Raw genomic sequence first — 24720 nt, forward strand, 5'->3', positions numbered from 1 at the left:
TAGAACACAGAGCGTGGGTGAACGGGGGGAGAGGTCAGAACACAGATTGGGGTAAATGGGAGAGAGAGGTCAGAACACAGACTGGGGTAAACTGGGAGAGAGGTCAGAACACAGACTGGGGTAAACTGGGAGAGAGGTCAGAACACAGACTGGGGTAAACTGGGAGAGAGGTCAGAACACAGATTGGGGTAAATGGGAGAGAGGTCAGAACACAGACTGGGGTAAATGGGAGAGACGGTCAGAACACAGATTGGGGTAAATGGGGAGAGAGGTCAGAACACAGATTGGGGTAGAATGGGGAGAGAGGTCAGAACACAGACTGGGGTAAATGGGGAGAACGGTCAGAACACAGATTGGGGTAAATGGGGAGAACGGTCAGAACACAGATTGGGGTAAATGGGGAGAACGGTCAGAACACAGATTGGGTAAATGGGGAGAACGGTCAGAACACAGACTGGGGTAAACGGGGAGGGGGGGGGTCAGACACAGAAGGGGAGGAATGCAAGAAATATCTCTAATGAAGCATACAGAGTATATGAATTCTGCGAGCTGTGTTCCCATTCTCATCTGTACAATACCCCAGTCTGCCAAGGTTACAGCACAGATAACCTTGAGCCGAGAAGATTAAACCCATCCCCAGCACAGCGCTCTCACTCTCTCGCCTCTGAGTCCAAAGGATGTGGGTTCGAGACCCTGTCGTAGGGTCAGTACCGAGGGAGCGCCGCGCTGTCGGAGGGTCAGTACTGAGGGAGCGCCGCACTGTCGGAGGGTCAGTACTGAGGGAGCGCCGCACTGTCGGAGGGTCAGTACTGAGGGAGCGCCGCACTGTCGGAGGGTCAGTACTGAGGGAGCGCCGCACTGTCGGAGGGTCAGTACTGAGGGAGCGCCGCACTGTCGGAGGGGTCAGTACTGAGGGAGCGCCGCACTGTCGGAGGGTCAGTACTGAGGGAGCGCCGCACTGTCGGAGGGTCAGTACTGAGGGAGCGCCGCACTGTCGGAGGGTCAGTACTGAGGGAGCGCCGCACTGTCGGAGGGTCAGTACTGAGGGAGCGCCGCACTGTCGGAGGGTCAGTACTGAGGGAGGGCCGCACTGTCGGAGGGTCAGTACTGAGGGAGGGCCGCACTGTCGGAGGGTCAGTACTGAGGGAGGGCCACACTGTCGGAGGGTCAGTACTGAGGGAGGGCCGCACTGTCGGAGGGTCAGTACTGAGGGAGGGCCGCACTGTCGGAGGGTCAGTACTGAGGGAGGGCCGCACTGTCGGAGGGTCAGTACTGAGGGAGGGCCGCACTGTCGGAGGGTCAGTACTGAGGGAGGGCCGCACTGTCGGAGGGTCAGTACTGAGGGAGCGCCGCACTGTCGGAGGGTCAGTACTGAGGGAGCGCCGCACTGTCGGAGGGTCAGTACTGAGGGAGCGCCGCACTGTCGGAGGGTCAGTACTGAGGGAGCGCCGCACTGTCGGAGGGTCAGTACTGAGGGAGCGCCGCACTGTCGGAGGGTCAGTACTGAGGGAGCGCCGCACTGTCGGAGGGTCAGCACTGAGGGAGCGCCGCACTGTCGGAGGGTCAGCACTGAGGGAGCGCCGCACTGTCGGAGGGTCAGCACTGAGGGAGCGCCGCACTGTCGGAGGTGCCGTCTTTCAGATGAGACATTAAACCGAGGCCCCGTCTGCCCTCTCGGGTGGGTGTAAAAGATCCCACGGCCACTATTGGAAGAAGAGCAGGGAGTTCTCCCCGGTGTCCTGGGGACAATATTTATCCCTCAACCAACATCAGTGAAAACAGATGATCCGGGTCATTATCACATTGCTGTTTGTGGATCTTGCTGGGCACGAATTGGCTGCTGCGTTTTCTACATTACAACAGTGACTACACTTCAGAAAGTACTTCATTGACTCTGAGGGGCTTTGGGATGACCTGAGGGGGGTGAAAGGAGCTGGAGAAATGAAGTTATTGAGATGCAAGACCTCTGAGGGATGACTCCCACTTACACCGAGGAAGATGTTCTTGGATGAGTCGAATCCGGCTGCGTATATACGCGCGGTGTAGGGCGGGCTGCGCTCGCAGGTGATGCGACAGGCGAACCTGGAGATGGTGCTCTGCGTGGACGGCGACTCACTGTTGCTCTGGGTGCTTGGAGCTGTGTCGGTTACCACAAGTCGATCAGTGTCTCTGTCGATCTACCAATCTATAACCAGGAAACAGGACAGATAGGCAACAGTCAGCTCACCCGTATGCATCCTCGATGTAGGTCAGACCTTCCATTGGCGTCAGGTATTGACTCCGCACAACCTTTTCCAGAATTCTGCCGTCCTCCTGTCTCAGCACTCCGCCCTCTCCCCCGCTCCCTTACTAACTGCCTGTGGACCAGCGTCTGTTACCTGGAACATGTCTGTGTTGCTGTCGTGACTGTACTCCACAATGACCGACTGACTCCGGGACAGGGTGTAGGACACACTGTGCTGGCCCAAGTTACTCAGTGCCTGTAATCAGAGTACAGTGTTAGCCTGCAGACACATTGGTACACACACATATACACATCCCCATAACCGGGAGACACACATATACACATCCCATAGCCTGCCAGACACATTGGTACACACACATATACACATCCCCATAACCGGGAGACACACATATACACATCCCCATAGCCTTCAGACACATTGGTACATACACATATACACATCCCCATAGCCGGGAGACACACATATACACATCCCCATAGCCTTCAGACACATTGGTACACACACATATACACATCCCCATAACCGGGAGACACACATATACACATCCCCATAGCCTTCAGACGCATTGGTACACACACACATACACAACCCCATAACCGGGAGACACACATATACACAACCCCATAGCCGGGAGACACATCGGAACGTATACGCACATAAACATCCCCATATACATGCAGGCACATACATTTATAAATACACGTCGTGCTGTCGGAGGGTCAGTACCGAGGGAGTGCCGCACTGTCGGAGGGTCAGTACTGAGGGAGCGCCGCACTGTCGGAGGGTCAGTACTGAGGGAGCGCCGCACTGTCGGAGGGTCAGTACCGAGGGAGCGCCGCACTGTCGGAGGGTCAGTACCGAGGGAGTGCTGCACTGTCGGAGGGTCAGTACTGAGGGAGAGCCACGCTGTCGGAGGGTCAGTACTGAGGGAGTGCTGCACTGTCAGAGGGTCAGTACTGAGGGAGGGCCGCACTGTCGGAGGGTCAGTACCGAGGGAGCGCCGCACTGTCGGAGGGTCAGTACCGAGGGAGCGCCGCACTGTCGGAGGGTCAGTACTGAGGGAGCGCCGCACTGTCGGAGGGTCAGTACCGAGGGAGCGCCGCACTGTCGGAGGGTCAGTACTGAGGGAGCGCCGCACTGTCGGAGGGTCAGTACTGAGGGAGCGCCGCACTGTTGGAGGGTCAGTACTGAGGGAGTGCAGCACTGACGGAGAGTCAGTAATGAGGGAGCGCCGCACTGTCGGAGGGTCAGTACTGAGGGAGTGCAGCACTGACGGAGAGTCAGTAATGAGGGAGTGCCGCACTGTCGGAGGGTCAGTACTGAGGGAGTGCCGCACTGTTGGAGGGTCAGTACTGAGGGAGTGCCGCACTGTTGGAGGTGCCGTTTTTCCGACGAGACAAGGCCCCGTCTACCCTCTCCGGTGCACATTAAGGATCCCATGGACAGTACTGGAAGGAGTGCAGGGAAGTTCTAGTGTTTGGACAATATTCTTGCCGCACCTCCTGTTTGTGGGATCTTGCTGTACACGTTTCCTACATTACAACAGTGACGACACTTCAGAAAACTCCTTCATTGTCTGTGAGGGGCTTTGGAATGTCCTGAGGGGGTGAAAGGAGCTGGAGAGACGGGAATTTTTCGAACCAAAGCTGGTTACCTTTGAGTCCAGAGGAGTTGATGTAATGTGGATCACATCCGGTTTGACTCCATTGGCTCTCGATCTCTTGTACAAAGCCAATCGACTCCTCCATCGCCCTTTCTCGCCATTGGCCAGTGATCCATTGTAACTTCAGGAAGAGAATTGGATGAATTATTCAGGAGTGAGGCACTGTGAAAAACACTCAAATCAAATCTACAGCCCAACATTGTATATCATCAGCAAGCTGAGGGGGGGTGACCTGATTGAGGGCTTTAAAATGATGAAGGGGGTTCGATAGGGTCAACGTAGAGAAGATGTTTCCACTTGTGAGGGAGACCAGAACTAGGGGAACATCAATATAAGACAGTCACTAATAAATCCAATGGGGAATTCAGGAGAATCTCCTTTCCCCAGAGAGTGGGGAAAATGTGGAACTCACTACCACAGGGAGTGGGTGAGGTGGATAGTATCGATATATTTAAGGGGAAGCTGGATAAACACATGAGGGAGAAAGGAATAGAAGGATATGGTGATAGGGTGAGATGGAGGGGGGGGAGGTGAGATGGAGGGGGGGGAGGTGAGATGGAGGGGGGGGAGGTGAGATGGAGGGGGGGAGATGGAGGGAGGGGGGGAGATGGAGGGGGGGGGGGGAGATGGAGGGGGGGGTGAGATGGAGGGGGGGGGGTGAGATGGAGGGGGGGGGGTGAGATGGAGAGGGGGGGGAGGTGAGTAGGAGAGGGGGGGGGGTGAGAGATGGAGATGGAGAGGGGGGGGGGTGAGAGATGGAGAGGGGGGGGGTGAGAGATGGAGAGGAGAGGGGGGGGGGTGAGAGATGGAGAGGAGAGGGGGGGGGGTGAGAGATGGAGAGGAGAGGGGGGGGGTGAGAGATGGAGAGGAGAGGGGGGGGGGTGAGAGATGGAGAGGAGAGGGGGGGGTGAGAGATGGAGAGGAGAGGGGGGGGTGAGAGATGGAGAGGAGAGGGTGGGGTGAGAGATGGAGAGGAGAGGGGGGGGGGGTGAGAGATGGAGAGGAGAGGGGGGGGGGGTGAGAGATGGAGAGGAGAGGGGGGGGGTGAGAGATGGAGAGGAGAGGGGGGGGGGTGAGAGATGGAGAGGAGAGGGGGGGGGTGAGAGATGGAGAGGAGAGGGGGGGGGTGAGAGATGGAGAGGAGAGGGGGGGGGTGAGAGATGGAGAGGAGGGGGGGGGGTGAGAGATGGAGAGGAGGGGGGGGGGGTGAGAGATGGAGAGGAGAGGGGGGGGGGAGAGATGGAGAGGAGAGGGGGGGGGGAGAGATGGAGAGGAGAGGGGCGGGGTGAGAGATGGAGAGGAGAGGGGCGGGGTGAGAGATGGAGAGGAGAGGGGGGGGTGAGAGATGGAGAGGAGAGGGGGGGGGTGAGAGATGGAGAGGTGAGGGGGGGGGGTGAGATGGAGAGGGGGGTCAATCCCTGGCCCATGCTGGGTTAGTCAGTGCTACAAGTGGCCTGAGAACCACCCCCCCCCCCCCCCCACCTCCCAGGACAGCCAAGGATTCCTGCTGCTGATCCCTGACCTGTCTGGGTGTTGAAGGGGCGGGATCAGGCTCGACTGTGAAGCCCGCCACAGTCAAATAACCTGCCGACATACACTGCCTCCCACCTGAAGGGTGGACAGAGACAGGAACGGGACTGGGAGCAGGAAAGCTATAACAAAGCCCTGGTTAGAACACATCTGGGGTAACTGTGTCCAGTTCTGGGCACTACATCCTCAGTGAGGATATGTTGTCTTTGGGAAGAGACAGCAGAATGCTGGCAGTGCTCCAGAGGTTAGTTTATTTGGAGAGATTACATAAAGTAGGCCTACATTCCCTGGAATACAGAAGGTTAAGGGGGTGATTTAATTCGAGTTTGTAGGAATTGCCAGGGTAGATCGAAAGAAACTTTTCCTGCTGGTTGGGGGAGTCTAGGAGACGGGGGGGGGGGTGTGGGGGGGGGGGGGGGGTGATAATTCCTGAAAATCAGAGGCAGCCCTTTCAGGAGAGAAGTTCGGAAACATCACACAAAGGATGATCGGAGGGTGGAACTCACTCCCACAAAAAGCAGTAGGTGCGAGCTCAACAAATCGTTTGAAATCGGAGAGTGATAGATTTTTGCCAGACCAGGGGACTGCGGGAGATGGAGTTAAGAGCTAATCGAATGGGAAGGCAGTCCAGGCTGGAGGGGCTGAATAGCCTCCTTGTGTTCCGATGGAAATGGTGCAGGGGCAGGAGGAGGCCATTCAGCCCCTCCAGCCTGTTTCACCCTTCACTTCGATCAGGCTGATCTGCACCTGAAACCCGTCTCCCCGCCCCGGGGTTCCCGAACCCTTCGTATTCCCTCGTGGCCGTGCAGGACAAGGGGACAGGATTCAGGGCAGGAATTGGGACAGGGAGAGGGGGCAATTAGAAAGTGGGATGTGTGAAGTTGGGGGGGGGGGGGGATGTGTGGAGGGGGGGAGACAAGACGTGACGGGGCAGACAAAGCACGTGTCGGGAATTTTACCCTAAGACGATGAACTCTCCATATTTCACTAAGTCCTCAATGCTGAGAGAATGCTCAGTGCTGTTGGGGAGAGGGTGAAGTTCCGAGAGTCTGCTGCAGCTGCTATGTAGATCCAATGCTTCAGGTGTTACTAATTCAGTTCTTCCCTCCAACACCATCCTAGCAAAGAACACACAGGAGAAGAGGCAGTGTTCAACACATGCACAATGTATCATCAACAGCACACCCACTCTGCGAGTATAACTTCCCACTGAATTATTACTCAACAGGGTGAGGGATCTTTGTGGCAGGATTTTTAGCAGAAGGTCAGCTTCAAACACTCCGAGGGCAGGTACAGTACGAGGGTTAGATACAGAGTAAAGCTCCCTCTACACTGTCCCTATAAAACACTCCCAGGACAGGTACAGTACGGGGGTTAGATACAGAGTAAAGCTCCCTCTACACTGTCCCCATCAAACACTCCCAGGACAGGTACAGTACGGGGTTAGATACAGAGTAAAGCTCCCTCTACACTGTCCCTATAAAACACTCCCAGGACAGGTACAGTACGGGGTTAGATACAGAGTAAAGCTCCCTCTACACTGTCCCCCATCAAACACTCCCAGGACAGGTACAGTACGGGGGTTAGATACAGAGTAAAGCTCCCTCTACACTGTCCCCATCAAACACTCCCAGGACAGGTACAGTACGGGGGTTAGATACAGAGTAAAGCTCCCTCTACACTGTCCCCATCAAACACTCCCAGGACAGGTACAGTACGGGGGTTAGATACAGAGTAAAGCTCCCTCTACACTGTCCCTCATCAAACACTCCCAGGACAGGTACAGTACGGGGGTTAGATACAGAGTAAAGCTCCCTCTACACTGTCCCCATCAAACACTCCCAGGACAGATACAGCACTGGGATTGGCTGGTCAATTTGGAGCACTTCCTGCCAGCAATCAGGGGGAGCAGCTGCACCTGTGCTGCAGCAACTGCAGAGTGGAGAGTGGAGACTGGAAACTGCAGCAACTGGAGAGAGAGACTGAAGAAAGGTGAATACAGAGTGGAGGGAAACCATCAAGGAAGGCTGCAATTTTTCTGGAGAGGTGGGTGTCAGGGCACCTGAAAGACTATTAAGTTTAAACTGTTTGGGGGAGGGAGAAGAGGCCTGAAGACTCAGGGGTGGGGCAGCCAAATCCAGTAAGGGCCCCTGTGTTTGTATTGGTGTTTGCACACAGGGAGCTCCCTCCCCACCCCAACTGCCTGCTCGGGACAGCTGGAGTTGCCTGGGTGAAGACTGTCTTGTTAAAATCAGAAGAGGAGAGTACCGGGCGGCTCCAGCTGTCCCGGGCGAAGAAGCCTCCCCCAACTGGAAGACAACAAACAATTTTGGACTAATTGTGATAAAGGTGCTCCAACTGGCAGTTGAAACAAACATCCTTTTCAGCCTTTCTCTCCCTTCCTCCACTCAGTCGCCTCAATCACCTATCCTCCCCTTTTCCTTTACCATCCTACGCCATCCTCCTCTACTCCCACTCCACCTTGTTTAAAGTTTGCTTTTTTAAAAAAAAATTGTGTAAATTTGTTTTGTTTCTTGGGGGTGGACGTAGCTCTTAGACCCCATGGCAAGCCCCTCTTCGCCGGTGGCGGGGCCTTCCCGTTCATATGCTGCTGCGGCTGCTGCAGCTGCACCTGTTGTCCCGTCACCTTTTGCTTTATTAACAACGAAGCATGGGGTCAAGAGCTACGTCCACCCGAACATGACTATAGAGGCATGCGTGAAAGCAATGGCCGAGGTTGTCGGCCCTTCGGCCATTGTTGCAGCCTCTAAAATGTACGGGAAGGCAGTGTTTTTCCTGAAGACCGAGCGGGCGGTGTCCCTGGCTCTGAGCAAGGGGCTCACCGTGGGCGGGACCTTTCTGCCAGTGAATCCCCTGGAGGCCACTGCGCAAAGGCTCATTTTATCCAATGTCCCGCCCTTCATCCCTGGTGAGCTCCTCCTTCCCCACCTGCACCATCTGGGGGAGGTAAAGACAGGGCTCACCCCAGTCCCGCTCGGTCTTCGGGAGAACAGCCTCCGACACGTCTACTCCTTCCGCCGCCAGTTATTCATGCGGCTGGCGCGGGAGGAGGTGACAGAGGGCCACTTCAATGTAGAATTCCAGGGGACGGCCTACCGCGTCTTCTGGACCTTGGACGGGGTGCGGTGCCATGTCTGTAAGGGGGTGGGGCATGTTCGTAAGAACTGCCCCAACCTCCCGGCTGCCAACTCCAACTCAGCGGCCCAGGGTGGCGACGCTGCACCTCCTCCCACCCCCACTACACCACCACCAGATACCATTCAGTCGGTACCGGAGGCTGTGGTTTTCACGGCCTCCGGCAGGGAGGGGGGTGACCGTCCAAGTGGAAGGAAGGCGCGGAGGAGAAATAAACATCGAGAGGCGCGTCCCCTGGATATCGTGACACTACCCGAGCCTGAGCTCAGCCCAAGGCCCGATCTCGGGAAGTCAACTTGCCCCAGGGCTGGGCTCAGGCCCAGGGTGAATAAAAAAAAGGAGAGTGTGGAGGTGGAGGCCTCTGATGATATGGAGGTCTCTGAGCCTCCGCACACAACTGGGAAAAAGAGGAGAAGGCACCCCTCCACAGAGGTAACAAGGGGCCCTGAGGCGCAGGGCCCATCTGTTGGAGGGGAGCTGTCTCCTGTTTCGGGTCCCCAGGTTTCCCCTACCGCCACCACCAAGGCTGCAAAGTCCGGGCAGGTGCTCCCTATTCCTCAGGATGGAGGGGAGGGGATGGCCCCGGTACATGAGGCCACTCCTGAAGGAGTAAGTGGGGCCCTGCTTGTGGTGGGGGAGCCTGGGGAAGCCGCCCATTCTGCCACTGCTACTGGGTCGGGTGTCCTGAATGAAGGGGAGGGCGAGGCCCCAGAGGGTCGGGCCTCCCAGCCGGAGTCCAACACCAACCAGGAGACACCCGACCCAGTTATAACTGAGAATGCTGCCCCACCTGCTGGGCCTGTGGGTGCTGGCGGAGCGGGAGATAGCCTCCTCCCTCCGCCTCCAATCTCGGCTCCGGTTGGTTTCCCGGAGTCGGGAACTTCTGTCTCCCCTGGACCACTCATTGCCCTGGGGACGGAGGTGGAGGGGGGTCCTGAGCCGCTGGTGCCTACAGGCTCCAGTTTCACAATAGAACCCAGAGAGGACTCCTCCGCCATCGATCCTGGGGGTGGGATCGTGACGGAGGCGGGACCAGCTGGCGCGGCCGGGACGTCCGCCCCACAGTGTGTGGTGGATGTGTTGGCCGCTGGCGGTGACGACCCGGAGGAGGATGGGGATTCGGTGCGGGGCACGGAGGATGATCTTGATTCCATCGCCGGTGAGGTGGTGGAGTCCCTCGTGCCTCCCACCGAATCTCCTCTCATCCCCACGGCGGAACTCCGGGATTTCCTCGCGGCTTGCAGGGGTTGCCGCAATAAAGTTCAGCTGGCCCTCGACCGTTGGTCGAATCTGGCGCTGATCATCCAGTCCGTCCGTGCCGCCCTTAAGATAGCGGGCAAGCGCGCGGACGTGAAACTGGTTGAGAGGCGCCGTTTTAATGTGTTCCTCAATGGGTTGCTGGGGGAGTGGAGGGCCAGGTGCACTTCCACTCCCTCCTCACAGTGAGCTGTTGATGACGGGTTTTAAGTACCTTTGACATGAAGATAACCATAGCCAGCCTCAACATCAACGGCAGCAGAGGGGCTCACCGCAGATTTCACAATCTCTCAGTCCTTAGGGAAGGGAGATACGCGGTGAGCTTTCTGCAGGAAACCCACACCGTTCCGGGAGACGAAGCCACCTGGCTCCTGGAGTGGCAGGGTGGGGTCTACATGAGTCACCTCACCCCTATTTCTAGTGGGGTGGCTATCTTGTTGGCCCCGACTTTTCAGCCGGAGATCTTGGGGGTCAAGGAGCTAGTGCCGGGCCGCTTGCTCCACCTCGCCGTTCGCCTGGGTAGCGTGCCGCTCCACTTTGTGAACGTGTACGCGCCCAGGCCCGGCGCTTTGCAAGCGCGCTTCTTTGAAGAAGTGTCCGCTCTCTTGAGCTCCATCGATAGCGGCGAGTGCATCATCCTCGGGGGGGATTTTAACTGCACCCTCGAGGTGGGGGATCGCTCCGGTCCCCAGCGCGGCCAAGCGTCGGTGGAGAAGTTGAGGGGACTGATCAGCTCCCTTAACTTGGTGGACGTCTGGCGGAATCTCCATCCCGACTCCAGCGCCTTCACGTGGAGGTCTGGAGGAGGGGGGTCGCGAATCGACCGCCTCTACATTTCGCAGGCGTACGTCTCCCGCGTTTCGGCGGCCTCCATGCGGCTGGTGCCGTGCTCGGACCACCGCCTGGTGTGGGCGGAGTTCACTCCGCTCCGCACGCGGGCGGGGTCCGCGTACTGGCACTTTAACAACCGGCTGCTGGAGGACGTGCGATTTCGGGACTCGTTCTGTCGATTCTGGGCCGACTGGAGAAGGAAGCAGGGGGGCTTCCCCTCCTTGAGGCTATGGTGGGATGTGGGCAAGACTCACATCCGCGTCTTCTGTCAGGAGTACGCGAAGGGGTCGACCAAAAGGCGGGAAGCCGAGATCGGGCGCCTTGAGAGGGAGGTGCTCGACTTGGAATCCCGCCTCGGTCATGCCGTTGCGGACCCGGCCCTGTGGCAGGCGTACAAAGAGAAGAAGGGCGCGCTGAGGAACCTGCAGCTCATAGGGTCCCGAGGCGTGTACGTGAGGTCGCGGATCCAGATCCTGGAAGATTTGGACCGCGCCTCACCCTTCTTCTACTCGCTGGAAAAATGGCGGGGGGTCCGTAAGCAGCTCGTCGAGCTGCTGGCCGACGACGGATCCTCCATCACGGATCCGGAGGGAATGGGCCTCCTGGTCCGGACGTATTACAGTGCGTTGTTCTCTCCGGATCCGTCCAGTGAGGATGCGCGCAGAGTTTTGTGGGAGGACCTGCCGCAGGTCAGCCCGGAGGGCGCCGAAGGATTGGAGGCTCCGCTCACGTTGGCGGAGCTGACTGGCGCCCTCCACCAGCTCTCGAGGGGCAAATCCCCAGGGCTGGATGGGTTGACCGTGGAGTTCCTCAGGGCGTTCTGGGACGTCCTGGGGGACGATTACGCGCGGGTCCTGGGGGAAAGCCTGGCGACCGGGGAGATGCCCCTCTCGTGGCGCAGGGCGGTCATCGTCCTGCTGCCGAAGAGGGGCGATCTCCGCCTGCTTAAAAACTGGCGTCCAGTCTCCCTCCTCAGCACGGATTTTAAGATCTTTGCCCGGGCTGTGTCTACCCGCCTGGGCTCCGTGCTGGCCCACATGATCCACCCCGACCAGTCCTACACGGTCCCAGGCTGGTCCATCCAGGACAACATCCACCTGGTCCGGGACCTGATCCATCTTTCCCAGAGGACTGGTCAGTCGGTCGCCTTTCTCTCCCTCGATCAGGAGAAGGCGTTCGACAGGGTGGATCACGATTACCTTTTCGGGACTCTGCGCGCTTTCGGACTCGGGCCGCATTTTGTGGCCCGGGTCCGACTTTTATACGCCGCCGCAGAGTGTCTAGTCAAAGTTAACGGGTCCTTGACGGCGCCCCTTCGATTTGGGAGAGGAGTGCGTCAGGGGTGCCCCATGTCCGGCCAATTGTATACCATCTGCGTGGAGCCCTTCCTGTGCCTGCTTCGCAGGAGGTTGACGGGATTGGCTCTGCGCGAGCCGGCCATGCGGGTCGTCCTCTCGGCTTACGCCGACGACGTGCTCCTCGCAATCACAGATCCCATTGACTTGCGGAGGATGCGCGACTGCCAGCAGACCTTTTCTGCCGCGTCCTCCGCGAGGATCAATTGGGAGAAATGTTCCGGACTCCTGGTTGGTCAGTGGCGGGTGGACTCCCTGCCGGAGGAGATGACACCTTTTGCGTGGAGCACCACGCACCTCCTCTATCTGGGAGTCCACCTTAGCCCCGCTGAGGAAGCCTGGCCGGCAAACTGGCAGGAGTTGGAGGCGAAAGTCACCGCTCGGCTGGGGCGCTGGACAGGACTGCTCCAAGTGCTTTCCTACAGGGGCCGAGCGTTGGTCATAAACCAACTGGTGGCCTCCATGCTGTGGTACCGGTTGGTCACTTTGGCCCCGCCCCCTGTATTTGCCACCAAGATCCAGAAGAAACTCGTCGATTTCTTCTGGGGCAAGAGGAAACACTGGGTCTCTGCCGCGATCCTGAGTCTCCCGATCGAGGAGGGCGGTCAGTCGCTGGTGTGCGTCCGCACCCAGGCTGCGACTCTCCGCCTTCGGACCCTGCAGAGATACCTGTACGTCGAGCGTCCTCCCAGATGGTGTGCGCTGGCGACGTATTTTTTCCGCCAGTGTCACTGCCTTCAAGACGACACGCAGCTCCCGGTGGAGTCCGTTAGCCGCGCCTCTCTGAGGGAGTTGCCTGTCTTTTACCGGGATCTTTTCCGAGTCTGGAACATGGTCGCCTCCAGTCAGGGCGCACCCCCGCCGGCGGAGGAGAGCGCCTCGGCTGTCCGGGCGGCCGACTCCGGGGACGGTCCGGCGGGCGGAGGAGTAGCCGAAACCCCCGGGACGCCCCTCACTGCGGGTGGCGAGGGGGCTCGGGAGTGCGGAGCGATCCCGGCCGAGCTGACCCCCGCTGGGCCGGAACTGCTCATCGGACCCAGGCCCCGAAACCCTCCTCGGGAGCCGGTCCCGCACAACCCGAGCCGCCTCTCGGGAATGCCCTCCGTGCCATTCCAATCGGCGCGGAGGGGTTTCCTGTACGGGCTGCTCCTGCACACTTTCCACTTCCTCGCCCTCGTCAGCCGGCCGGACACGCCCTGGCGGTCCGCGTTGCCAACTGGCGGCGAGGGGAAACCACGATGGAGGTCTCTCTACGCGGGAGTCTTCCCCCTTTACATCGGGGACCTGGGGTGGAGGGTGCTGCACAGAGCAGTCCCGTGCAATAGGCTTTTAAGTAGGTTCACGGACTCCCAGGCCAGCTGTACTTTCTGCGGCCTGGACGAGTCCATGTTCCACGTTTATACGGAGTGTGCGAGGTTGCAGCCCCTATTTGAGTATCTGAAGGGGCTGCTCCTCAAATTCTGGCTGCACTTCAGTCCCACGCTCCTGATCTTTGGGCACCCGGTGCGGAGGGGCTTGGGCCGGGAGGAGGATCTCCTCGTCGGTCTGCTCCTGGGCCTGGCCAAGGTGGCAATTCACAGGTCCAGGTTGCGGGCCGTCGGGGGTTCCGTCCTCCCCGATTGCCTGCCCCTCTTCCGCGGTTACGTTCGCGCCCGGGTGTCCCTGGAAAAGGAGCATGCGGTGTCAGCCGGTACGCTTGAGGCCTTCCGCGACCGGTGGGCACCGCAGGGACTGGAGTGCATCGTCGACGCCGAGAATGGCATTTTAATTTGAGTTTTTTGTTTATTTATCTGTTTTAATAAAGTTATTTTAAAACTGTAAATATGTACATAAAGGGGGCCTGAGGGATAAAGGCCCCCTCGATGTGAAAAATATAAAAGGGGCCTGGGGTATAAAGGTCACCTTGTGAAAAAAAAAAAAAACGGGGTTAGATACAGAGTAAAACTCTCTCTACACTGTCCCCATCAAACACTCCCAGGACAGGTACAGTATGGGGGTTAGATACAGAGTAAAGCTCCCTCTACACTGTCCCCATCAAACACTCCCAGGACAGGTACAGTACGGGGGTTAGATACAGAGTAAAGCTCCCTCTACACTGTCCCCATCAAACACTCCCAGGACAGGTACAGTACGGGGGTTAGATACAGAGTAAAGCTCCCTCTACACTGTCCCCATCAAACACTCCCAGGACAGGTACAGTACGGGGGTTAGATACAGAGTAAAGCTCCCTCTACACTGTCCCCATCAAACACTCCCAGGACAGGTACAGTACGGGGGTTAGATACAGAGTAAAGCTCCCTCTACACTGTCCCCATCAAACACTCCCCAGGACAGGTACAGTATGGGGGTGAGTGAGTGTGTGCTGTGGTGGTGCAGTGGGGAGGAAGCTTATGTGTGAGCTGTCTGCACAGGATGATAAATGGACAGACAGAAGGACGGAGAAAGGACTCCATTGAATGCAATCTGTTTATTGGAAGGAAAGCTGATGAGCTACAATGCAGACACATATCTTCGAGGGAGCTGGATCTCAGAATACATCAATCGCTCTGTGCATTAAAACAGTCCTGAAAAATTCATCCTGTTCTGGTTAACGGTACATCAGTGGGAGGGAATCTACGTGATAGATCCAGCTTGCATTCCCTGCTGAGGAGGTTACAGGGTAGGCCTCTCCCTCACACCATGTTCAAACAGAGGCTCAGTGCATAACTCTCTCTCTCTCTCTGTTCCTCGGTTAGGGCTCCAGTTCAGAGCACTAAATCCAAGCTAACTGTTCGAGGGTCAGTACTGAGGGAGTGCTGCACTGTCGGAGGGTCAGTACTGAGGGAGTGCCGCACTGTCGGAGGGTCAGTACTGAGGGAGTGCCGCACTGTCGGAGGGTCGGTACTGAGGGAGTGCCGCACTGTCGGAGGGTCAGTACTGAGGGAGCGCCGCACTGTCGGAGGGTCAGTACTGAGGGAGTGCCGCACTGTCGGAGGGTCAGTACTGACGGAGTGCCGCACTGTCGGAGGGTCAGTACTGAGGGAGTGTCGCACTGTCGGAGGGTCAGTACTGAGGGAGCGCCGCACTGTCGGAGGGTCAGTACTGAGGGAGCGCCGCACTGTCGGAGGGTCGGTACTGAGGGAGCGCCGCACTGTCGGAGGGTCAGTACTGAGGGAGCGCCGCACTGTCGGAGGGTCAGTACTGAGGGAGCGCCGCACTGTCGGAGGGTCAGTACTGAGGGAGCACCGCACTGTCGGAGGGTCAGTACTGAGGGAGCGCCGCACTGTCGGAGGGTCAGTACTGAGGGAGCGCCGCACTGTCGGAGGGTCAGTACTGAGGGAGCGCCGCACTGTCGGAGGGTCAGTACTGAGGGAGTGCCGCACTGTCGGAGGGTCAGCACTGAGGGAGCGTCGCTCTGTCGGAGGGTCAGTACTGAGGGAGCGCTGCACTGTCGGAGGGTCAGTACTGAGGGAGCGCTGCACAGTCGGAGGGTCAGTACTGAGGGAGCGCTGCACTGTCGGAGGGTCAGTACTGAGGGAGTGCTGCACTGTCGGAGGGTCAGTACTGAGGGAGCGCCGCACTGTCGGAGGGTCAGTACTGAGGGAGTGCCGCACTGTCGGAGGGTCAGTACTGAGGGAGTGCTGCACTGTCAGAGGTGCCGTCTTTCAGATGAGACATTAAACCGAGGCCCCCGTCTGCCCTCTCGGGTGGGTGTAAAAGATCCCACGGACACTATTGGAAGAAGAGCAGGGGAGTTCTCCCCGGTGTCCTGGGGACAATATTTATCCCTCAACTAACATCACTAAAAACATATTGCTGTTTGTGGGATCTTGCTGTGCACAAATTCTCTGCTGCGTTTCCTGCATTACAACAGTGAGCACACTTCAGAAAAGTACTTCATTGTCTGTGAGGGGCTTTGGGACGTCCTGAGGGGGTGAAAGGTATGATAGAAATATAAGCCTTTCTTATTTGTTCTTACTGCCCTTGAGAAGGTGGTGGTGAGCTGCCTTCTTGAACCGCTGCAGTCCATGTTGGGTAGGTACACCCACAGTGCTGTTAGGAAGGGAGTTCCAGGATTTTGACCCAGCGACAGTGAAGGAACGGCCGATATCGTTCCAAGTCAGGACGGTGTGTGTGTGTGTGTGTGTGAAGGGGCAATACGGAGGCGACCGCAGGTTAAAGCTGTGTTGCCCCCCGTGGTGGCATAGTCCTGCAGGACAATTGCTGTCCAGCCTCGTGCAGACGGAGTGGCTGCTTGCTCAGTTGAGCACCTCTTGGAGAGGAGGAACCAGCAGAAGTTGGCATGGGTGCCCGTCGTGATGTGAAATAAAAGTCCAGGAAGTCAGTGGGCGGGCAGTGATTTCCCTCCTCCAGGCTGAGTCACATAACAACCTACTCCTTTAAACCGCCCCATCTGCAGCCTGTCAACAGCCGAGTTTAACTTGCTTCATTAATATGATTCCCTCCCACTCGGTATATTTTTAACTTCCCCCTCCATCACACAAGGGGGAATCATGATTCCTCCGTCGCTTCTCATGTCTTCAGCCCGGGGAATGACACAGAATATACAGCACAGAATCCAGCCATTCGGCCCATCCGCTCTGTGCTGGGGTTTCAGCTCCACACGAGCCTCCTCCCACCCTCTCTCCATCTCACCCTATCACCATCTCCTTCTATTCCTTTCTCCCTCATGTGTTTATCCAGCTTCCCCGTAAATATATCGATACTATTCACCACGACCACTCCCTGTGGGAGCGAGTTCCACATTCCCCCCACTCTCTGGGGAAAGGAGTTTCTCCTGAATTCCCCATTGGATTTATTACTGACTGTCTTATAGTGATGGCCCCCGAGTTCTGGTCTCCCCGACAATTGGAAACATCTTCTCCACATCGACCCTATCGAACCCCCTTCATCATTTTAAAGCCCTCGATCAGGTCACCCCCCTCAGCCTTGTCTTTTGCAGAGAAAAGATCACCAGTCTGTTCAATCTTTCCTGACAGTGATAGATGGAAAGCAGAACTGTGCACAGTAACTGCAAGTGTGGGATTTGGAGACTGGAACTGTGCACAGTAACTGCAAGTGTGGGATTTGGAGACGGGAACTGTGCACAGTAACTGCAAGTGTGGGAAAGGGAGACGGGAACTGTGCACAGTAACTGCAAGTGTGGGATTTGGAGGCGGGAACTGTGCACAGTAACTGCAAGTGTGGGATATGGAGACGGGAACTGTGCACAGTAACTGCAAGTGTGGGATATGGAGACTGGAACTGTGCACAGTAACTGCAAGTGTGGGATATGGAGACGGGTACTGTGCACAGTAACTGAAAGTGTGGGATATGGAGACAGTAACTGTGCACAGTAACTGCAAGTGCGGGATATGGAGACAGTAACTGTGCACAGCAACTGCAAGTGCGGGATATGGAGACAGTAACTGTGCACAGTAACTGCAAGTGTGGGATATGGAGACGGGTACTGAGCACAGTAACTGCAAGTGTGGGATATGGAGACAGTAACTGTGCACAGTAACTGCAAGTGCGGGATATGGAGACAGTAACTGTGCACAGTAACTGCAAGTGCGGGATATGGAGACAGTAACTGTGCACAGCAACTGCAAGTGCGGGATATGGAGACAGTAACTGTGCACAGTAACTGCAAGTGTGGGATATGGAGACGGGTACTGAGCACAGCAACTGCAAGTGTGGGATATGGAGAAAGGAACTGTGCACAGTAACTGCAAGTGTGGGATATGGACAAAGGAACTGTGCACAGTAACTGCAAGTGTGGGATATGGACAAAGGAACTGTGCACAGTAACTGCAAGTGTGGGATTTGGAGTCAGGAACTGTGCACAGTAACTGCAAGAGTGGGATATGGCGACGGGAACTGTGCACAGTAACTGCAAGTGTGGGATATGGAGAAAGGAACTGTGCACAGTAACTGTAAGTGTGGGATATGGAGATGGGAACTGTGCACAGTAACTGCAAGTGTGGGATATGGAGACAGGAACTGTGCACAGTAACTGCAAGTGTGGGATATGGAGACGAGAACTGGACACAGTAACTACAAGTGTGGGATATGGAGACAGGAACTGTGCACAGTAACTGCAAGTGTGGGATATGGAGACACGAACTGTGCACAGCAACTGCAAGTGTGGGATATGGAGGCGGGAACTGTGCACAGTAATTGCAAGTGTGGGATATGGAGAAGGGAACTGTGCACAGGAACTGCAAGTGTGGGATATGGAGACAGGAACTGTGCACAGTAACTGCAAGTGTGGGATATGGAGACAGTAACTGTGCATAGCAACTGCAAGTGTGGGATATGGAAGCGGGAACTGTGCACAGTAATTGCAAGTGTGGGATATGGAGATGGGAACTGTGCACAGGAACTGCAAGTGTGGGATATGGAGGCGGGAACTGTGCACAGTCATTGCAAGTGTGGGAGATGGAGATGGGAACTGTGCACAGTAACTGCAAGTGTGGGATATGGAGGCGGGAACTGTGCACAGTAATTGCAAGTGTGGGATATGGAGATGGGAACTGTGCACAGTAACTGCAAGTGTGGGATATGGAGGCGGGAACTGTGCACAGTAACTGCAAGTGTGGGATATGGAGATGGGAACTGTGCACAGTAACTGCAAGTGTGGGATATGGAGATTGGAACTGTGCACAGTAACTGCAAGTGTGGGATATGGAGATTGGAACTGTGCACAGTAACTGCAAGTGTGGGATATGGAGAGGGGAACTGTGCACAGTAACTGCAAGTGTGGGATATGGAGACAGGAACTGTGCACAGTAACTGCAAGTGTGGGATATGGAGACAGGAACTGTGCACAGTAACTGCAAGTGTGGGATATGGAGACGGGAACTGTGCACAGTTACTGCAAGTGTGGGATATGGAGACGGGAACTGTGCACAGTTACTGCAAGTGTGGGATATGGCGACGGGAACTGTGCACAGTAACTGCAAGTGTGGGATATGGAGATCGGAACTGTGCACAGTAACTGCAAGTGTGGGATACGGAGATTGGAACTGTGCATAGCAACTGCAAGTGTGGGATATGGAGGCGGGAACTGTGCACAGTAATTGCAAGTGTGGGATATGGAGATGGGAACTGTGCACAGTAACTGCAAGTGTGGGATATGGACTTGGGAACTGTGCACAGTAATTGCAAGAGTGGGATATGGAGGCGGGAACTGTGCACAGTAATTGCAAGTGTGGGATATGGAGACGGGAACAGTGCACAGTAACTGCAAGTGTGGGACATGGAGACGGGAACTGTGCACAGTAACTGCAAGTGTGGGATATGGAGGCGGGAACTGTGCACAGTAACAGCAAGTGCGGGTTATGGAGACTGGAACTGTGCACAGTAACTGCAAGTGCGAGATATGGAGGCTGGAACTGTGCACAGTAACTGTAAGTGCGGGATATGGAGACTGGAACTGTGCACAGCAACTGCAAGTGTGGGATATGGAGGCGGGAACTGTGCACAGTAATTGCAAGTGTGGGATATGGAGATGGGAACTGTGCACAGTAACTGCAAGAGTGGGATATGGAGGCGGGAACTGTGCACAGTAACTGCAAGTGTGGGATATGGAGACAGGAGCTGTGCACAGTTACTGCAAGTGTGGGATATGGAGACGGGAACTGTGCACAGTTACTGCAAGTGTGGGATATGGCGACGGGAACTGTGCACAGTAACTGCAAGTGTGGGATATGGAGAGGGGAACTGTGTACAGTAACTGCAAGTTGGGATATGGAGAGGGGAACTGTGCACAGTAACTGCAAGTGTGGGATATGGAGAGGGGAACTGTGCACAGTAACTGCAAGTGTGGGATATGGAGACAGGAACTGTGCACAGTAACTGCAAGTGTGGGATATGGAGACAGGAACTGTGCACAGTAACTGCAAGTGTGGGATATGGAGACAGGAACTGTGCACAGTAACTGCAAGTGTGGGATATGGAGACGGGAACTGTGCACAGTTACTGCAAGTGTGGGATATGGAGACGGGAACTGTGCACAGTAACTGCAAGTGTGGGATATGGAGACGGGAACTGTGCACAGTAACTGCAAGTGTGGGATATGGAGATGGCAACTGTGCACAGTAACTGCAAGTGTGGGATATGGAGACGGGAACTGTGCACAGTAACTGCAAGTGTGGGATATGGAGATGGCAACTGTGCACAGTAACTGCAAGTGTGGGATATGGAGACGGGAACTGTGCACAGTAACTGCAAGTGTGGGATATGGAGACGGCAACTGTGCACAGTAACTGCAAGTGTGGGATACGGAGATTGGAACTGTGCGCAGTAACTGCAAGTGTGGGATACGGAGATTGGAACTGTGCACAGTAACTGCAAGAGTGGGATACGGAGATTGGAACTGTGCACAGTAACTGCAATTGAGTAATACAGCATCAGTCTACATTCCTGTGGATTAGGCTGCAAAATCAGCCAGTATTACAATAAATATTCTAATAGTGATCTCATCTCGGACAGAATAGGAAATCTTAAAACGGATAGGTCACTCCCTCACAGTGTCACTCAGTAACCCCTCTCTCCCCCAGCGCCCTGTGTTACTGACTGTATCTCTACTGATATTAATCCAGCTCTCTCACACTGTCACTCAGTAACCCCTCTCCCCCAGCACACTGTGTTACTGACTGTATCTCTACTGATGTTAATCCAGCTCCCTCACACTGTCACTCAGTAACCCCTCTCCCCCAGCGCCCTGTGTTACTGACTGTATTTCTACTGATATTAATCCAGCTCCCTCACACTGTCACTCAGTAACCCCTCTCCCCCCAGCGCCCTGTGTTACTGACTGTATCTCTACTGATATTAATCCAGCTCCCTCACACTGTCACTCAGTAACCCCTCTCCCCCCAGCACCCTGTGTTACTGACTGTATCTCTACTGATGTTAATCCAGCTCCCTCACACTGTCACTCAGTCACCCCTCTCCCCCCGGCGCCCTGTGTTACTGACTGTATCTCTACTGATGTTAATCCAGCTCCCTCACACTGTCACTCAGTAACCCCTCTCTCCCCCAGCGCCCTGTGTTACTGACTGTATCTCTACTGATATTAATCCAGCTCCCTCACACTGTCACTCAGTAACCCCTCTCCCCCCAGCACCCTGGGGGATATGGAGATTGGAACTGTGCACAGTAACTGCAAGTGTGGGATATGGAGGCGGGAACTGTGCACAGTAACTGCAAGTGTGGGATATGGAGACGGGAACTGTGCACAGTTACTGCAAGTGTGGGATATGGAGACGGGAACTGTGCACAGTAACTGCAAGTGTGGGATATGGTAACAGGAACTGTGCACAGTAACTGCAAGTGTGGGATATGGCGACGGGAACTGTGCACAGTAACTGCAAGTGTGGGATATGGAGACGGGAACTGTGCACAGTAACTGCAAGTGTGGGATATGGAAACAGGAACTGTGCACAGTAACTGCAAGTGTGGGATATGGCGACGGGAACTGTGCACAGTAACTGCAAGTGTGGGATATGGAGACGGGAACTGTGCACAGTAACTGCAAGTGTGGGATATGGAGACGGGAACTGTGCACAGTAATTGCAAGTGTGGGATATGGAGACGGGAACTGTGCACAGTTACTGCAAGTGTGGGATATGGAGACAGGAACTGTGCACAGTAACTGCAAGTGTGGGATATGGAGACGGGAACTGTGCACAGTTACTGCAAGTGTGGGATATGGAGACAGGAACTGTGCACAGTAACTGCAAGTGTGGGATATGGAGACAGGAACTGTGCACAGTAACTGCAAGTGTGGGATATGGAGACGGGAACTGTGCACAGTTACTGCAAGTGTGGGATATGGAGACAGGAACTGTGCACAGTAACTGCAAGTGTGGGATATGGAGATAGGAACTGTGCACAGTAACTGCAAGTGTGGGATATGGAGACAGGAACTGTGCACAGTAACTGCAAGAGTGGGATACGGAGATTGGAACTGTGCACAGTAACTGCAATTGAGTAATACAGCATCAGTCTACATTCCTGTGGATTAGGCTGCAAAATCAGCCAGTATTACAATAAATATTCTAATAGTGATCTCATCTCGGACAGAATAGGAAATCTTAAAACGGATAGGTCACTCCCTCACAGTGTCACTCAGTAACCCCTCTCTCCCCCAGCGCCCTGTGTTACTGACTGTATCTCTACTGATATTAATCCAGCTCTCTCACACTGTCACTCAGTAACCCCTCTCCCCCAGCACACTGTGTTACTGACTGTATCTCTACTGATGTTAATCCAGCTCCCTCACACTGTCACTCAGTAACCCCTCTCCCCCAGCGCCCTGTGTTACTGACTGTATTTCTACTGATATTAATCCAGCTCCCTCACACTGTCACTCAGTAACCCCTCTCCCCCCAGCGCCCTGTGTTACTGACTGTATCTCTACTGATATTAATCCAGCTCCCTCACACTGTCACTCAGTAACCCCTCTCCCCCCAGCACCCTGTGTTACTGACTGTATCTCTACTGATGTTAATCCAGCTCCCTCACACTGTCACTCAGTCACCCCTCTCCCCCCGGCGCCCTGTGTTACTGACTGTATCTCTACTGATGTTAATCCAGCTCCCTCACACTGTCACTCAGTAACCCCTCTCTCCCCCAGCGCCCTGTGTTACTGACTGTATCTCTACTGATATTAATCCAGCTCCCTCACACTGTCACTCAGTAACCCCTCTCCCCCCAGCACCCTGGGGGATATGGAGATTGGAACTGTGCACAGTAACTGCAAGTGTGGGATATGGAGGCGGGAACTGTGCACAGTAACTGCAAGTGTGGGATATGGAGACGGGAACTGTGCACAGTTACTGCAAGTGTGGGATATGGAGACGGGAACTGTGCACAGTAACTGCAAGTGTGGGATATGGTAACAGGAACTGTGCACAGTAACTGCAAGTGTGGGATATGGCGACGGGAACTGTGCACAGTAACTGCAAGTGTGGGATATGGAGACGGGAACTGTGCACAGTAACTGCAAGTGTGGGATATGGAAACAGGAACTGTGCACAGTAACTGCAAGTGTGGGATATGGCGACGGGAACTGTGCACAGTAACTGCAAGTGTGGGATATGGAGACGGGAACTGTGCACAGTAACTGCAAGTGTGGGATATGGAGACGGGAACTGTGCACAGTAATTGCAAGTGTGGGATATGGAGACGGGAACTGTGCACAGTTACTGCAAGTGTGGGATATGGAGACAGGAACTGTGCACAGTAACTGCAAGTGTGGGATATGGAGACGGGAACTGTGCACAGTTACTGCAAGTGTGGGATATGGAGACAGGAACTGTGCACAGTAACTGCAAGTGTGGGATATGGAGACAGGAACTGTGCACAGTAACTGCAAGTGTGGGATATGGAGACGGGAACTGTGCACAGTTACTGCAAGTGTGGGATATGGAGACAGGAACTGTGCACAGTAACTGCAAGTGTGGGATATGGAGATAGGAACTGTGCACAGTAACTGCAAGTGTGGGATATGGAGACAGGAACTGTGCACAGTAACTGCAAGTGTGGGATATGGAGACAGGAACTGTGCACAGTAACTGCAAGTGTGGGATACGGAGACGGGAACTGTGCACAGTAACTGCAAGTGTGGGATACGGAGATTGGAACTGTGCACAGTAACTGCAAGTGTGGGATACGGAGATTGGAACTGTGCACAGTAACTGCAATTGAGTAATACAGCATCAGTCTACATTCCTGTGGATTAGGCTGCAAAATCAGCCAGTATTACAATAAATATTCTAATAGTGATCTCATCTCGGACAGAATAGGAAATCTTAAAACGGATAGGTCACTCCCTCACAGTGTCACTCAGTAACCCCTCTCTCCCCCAGCGCCCTGTGTTACTGACTGTATCTCTACTGATATTAATCCAGCTCTCTCACACTGTCACTCAGTAACCCCTCTCCCCGAGCACAGTGTTACTGACTGTATCTCTACTGATGTTAATCCAGCTCCCTCACACTCACTCAGTAACCCCTCTCCCCCCCAGCGCCCTGTGTTACTGACTGTATCTCTACTGATGTTAATCCAGCTCCCTCACACTGTCACTCAGTAACCCCTCTCTCCCCCAGCGCCCTGTGTTACTGACTGTATCTCTACTGATATTAATCCAGCTCCCTCACACTGTCACTCAGTAACCCCTCTCCCCCCAGCACCCTGTGTTACTGACTGTATCTCTACTGATGTTAATCCAGCTCCCTCACACTGTCACTCAGTAACCCCTCTCCCCCCGGCGCCCTGTGTTACTGACTGTATCTCTACTGATATTAATCCAGCTCCCTCACACTGTCACTCAGTCACCCCTCTCCCCCCAGCACCCTGTGTTACTGACTGTATCTCTACTGATGTTAATCCAGCTCCCTCACACTGTCACTCAGTAACCCCTCTCCCCCCGGCGCCCTGTGTTACTGACTGTATCTCTACTGATGTTAATCCAGCTCCCTCACACTGTCACTCAGTAACCCCTCTCCCCCCCAGCACCCTGTGTTACTGACTGTATCTCTACTGATATTAATCCAGCTCCCTCACACTGTCACTCAGTAACCCCTCTCCCCCAGGCGCCCTGTGTTACTGACTGTATCTCTACTGATGTTAATCCAGCTCCCTCACACTGTCACTCAGTAACCCCTCTCCCCCCCAGCACCCTGTGTTACTG

At 55.3% G+C, this 24720-nt stretch overlaps 1 protein-coding gene across 1 annotated transcript in view; it reads right to left on the reverse strand.

Annotated features, from left to right (window-relative positions):
- Window positions 1-24720, reverse strand: part of LOC137355837 (E3 ubiquitin-protein ligase pellino homolog 1-like) — a 34140-nt gene that overhangs the window by 6866 nt on the left and 2554 nt on the right. Inside the window, exons 2-4 of the mRNA XM_068021412.1 lie at window positions 6399-6557; window positions 3901-4030; window positions 2379-2480 (exon numbers count right to left, since the gene is read on the reverse strand). Of these exons, the coding sequence (XP_067877513.1) occupies window positions 2379-2480; window positions 3901-4030; window positions 6399-6557 (391 nt within the window). The remainder of the gene's footprint in view (window positions 1-2378; window positions 2481-3900; window positions 4031-6398; window positions 6558-24720) is intronic.

This window comes from Heterodontus francisci, chromosome 44 (genome assembly GCF_036365525.1).
Source record: "Heterodontus francisci isolate sHetFra1 chromosome 44, sHetFra1.hap1, whole genome shotgun sequence".
NCBI classification, from domain to species: Eukaryota; Metazoa; Chordata; class Chondrichthyes; order Heterodontiformes; family Heterodontidae; genus Heterodontus; species Heterodontus francisci.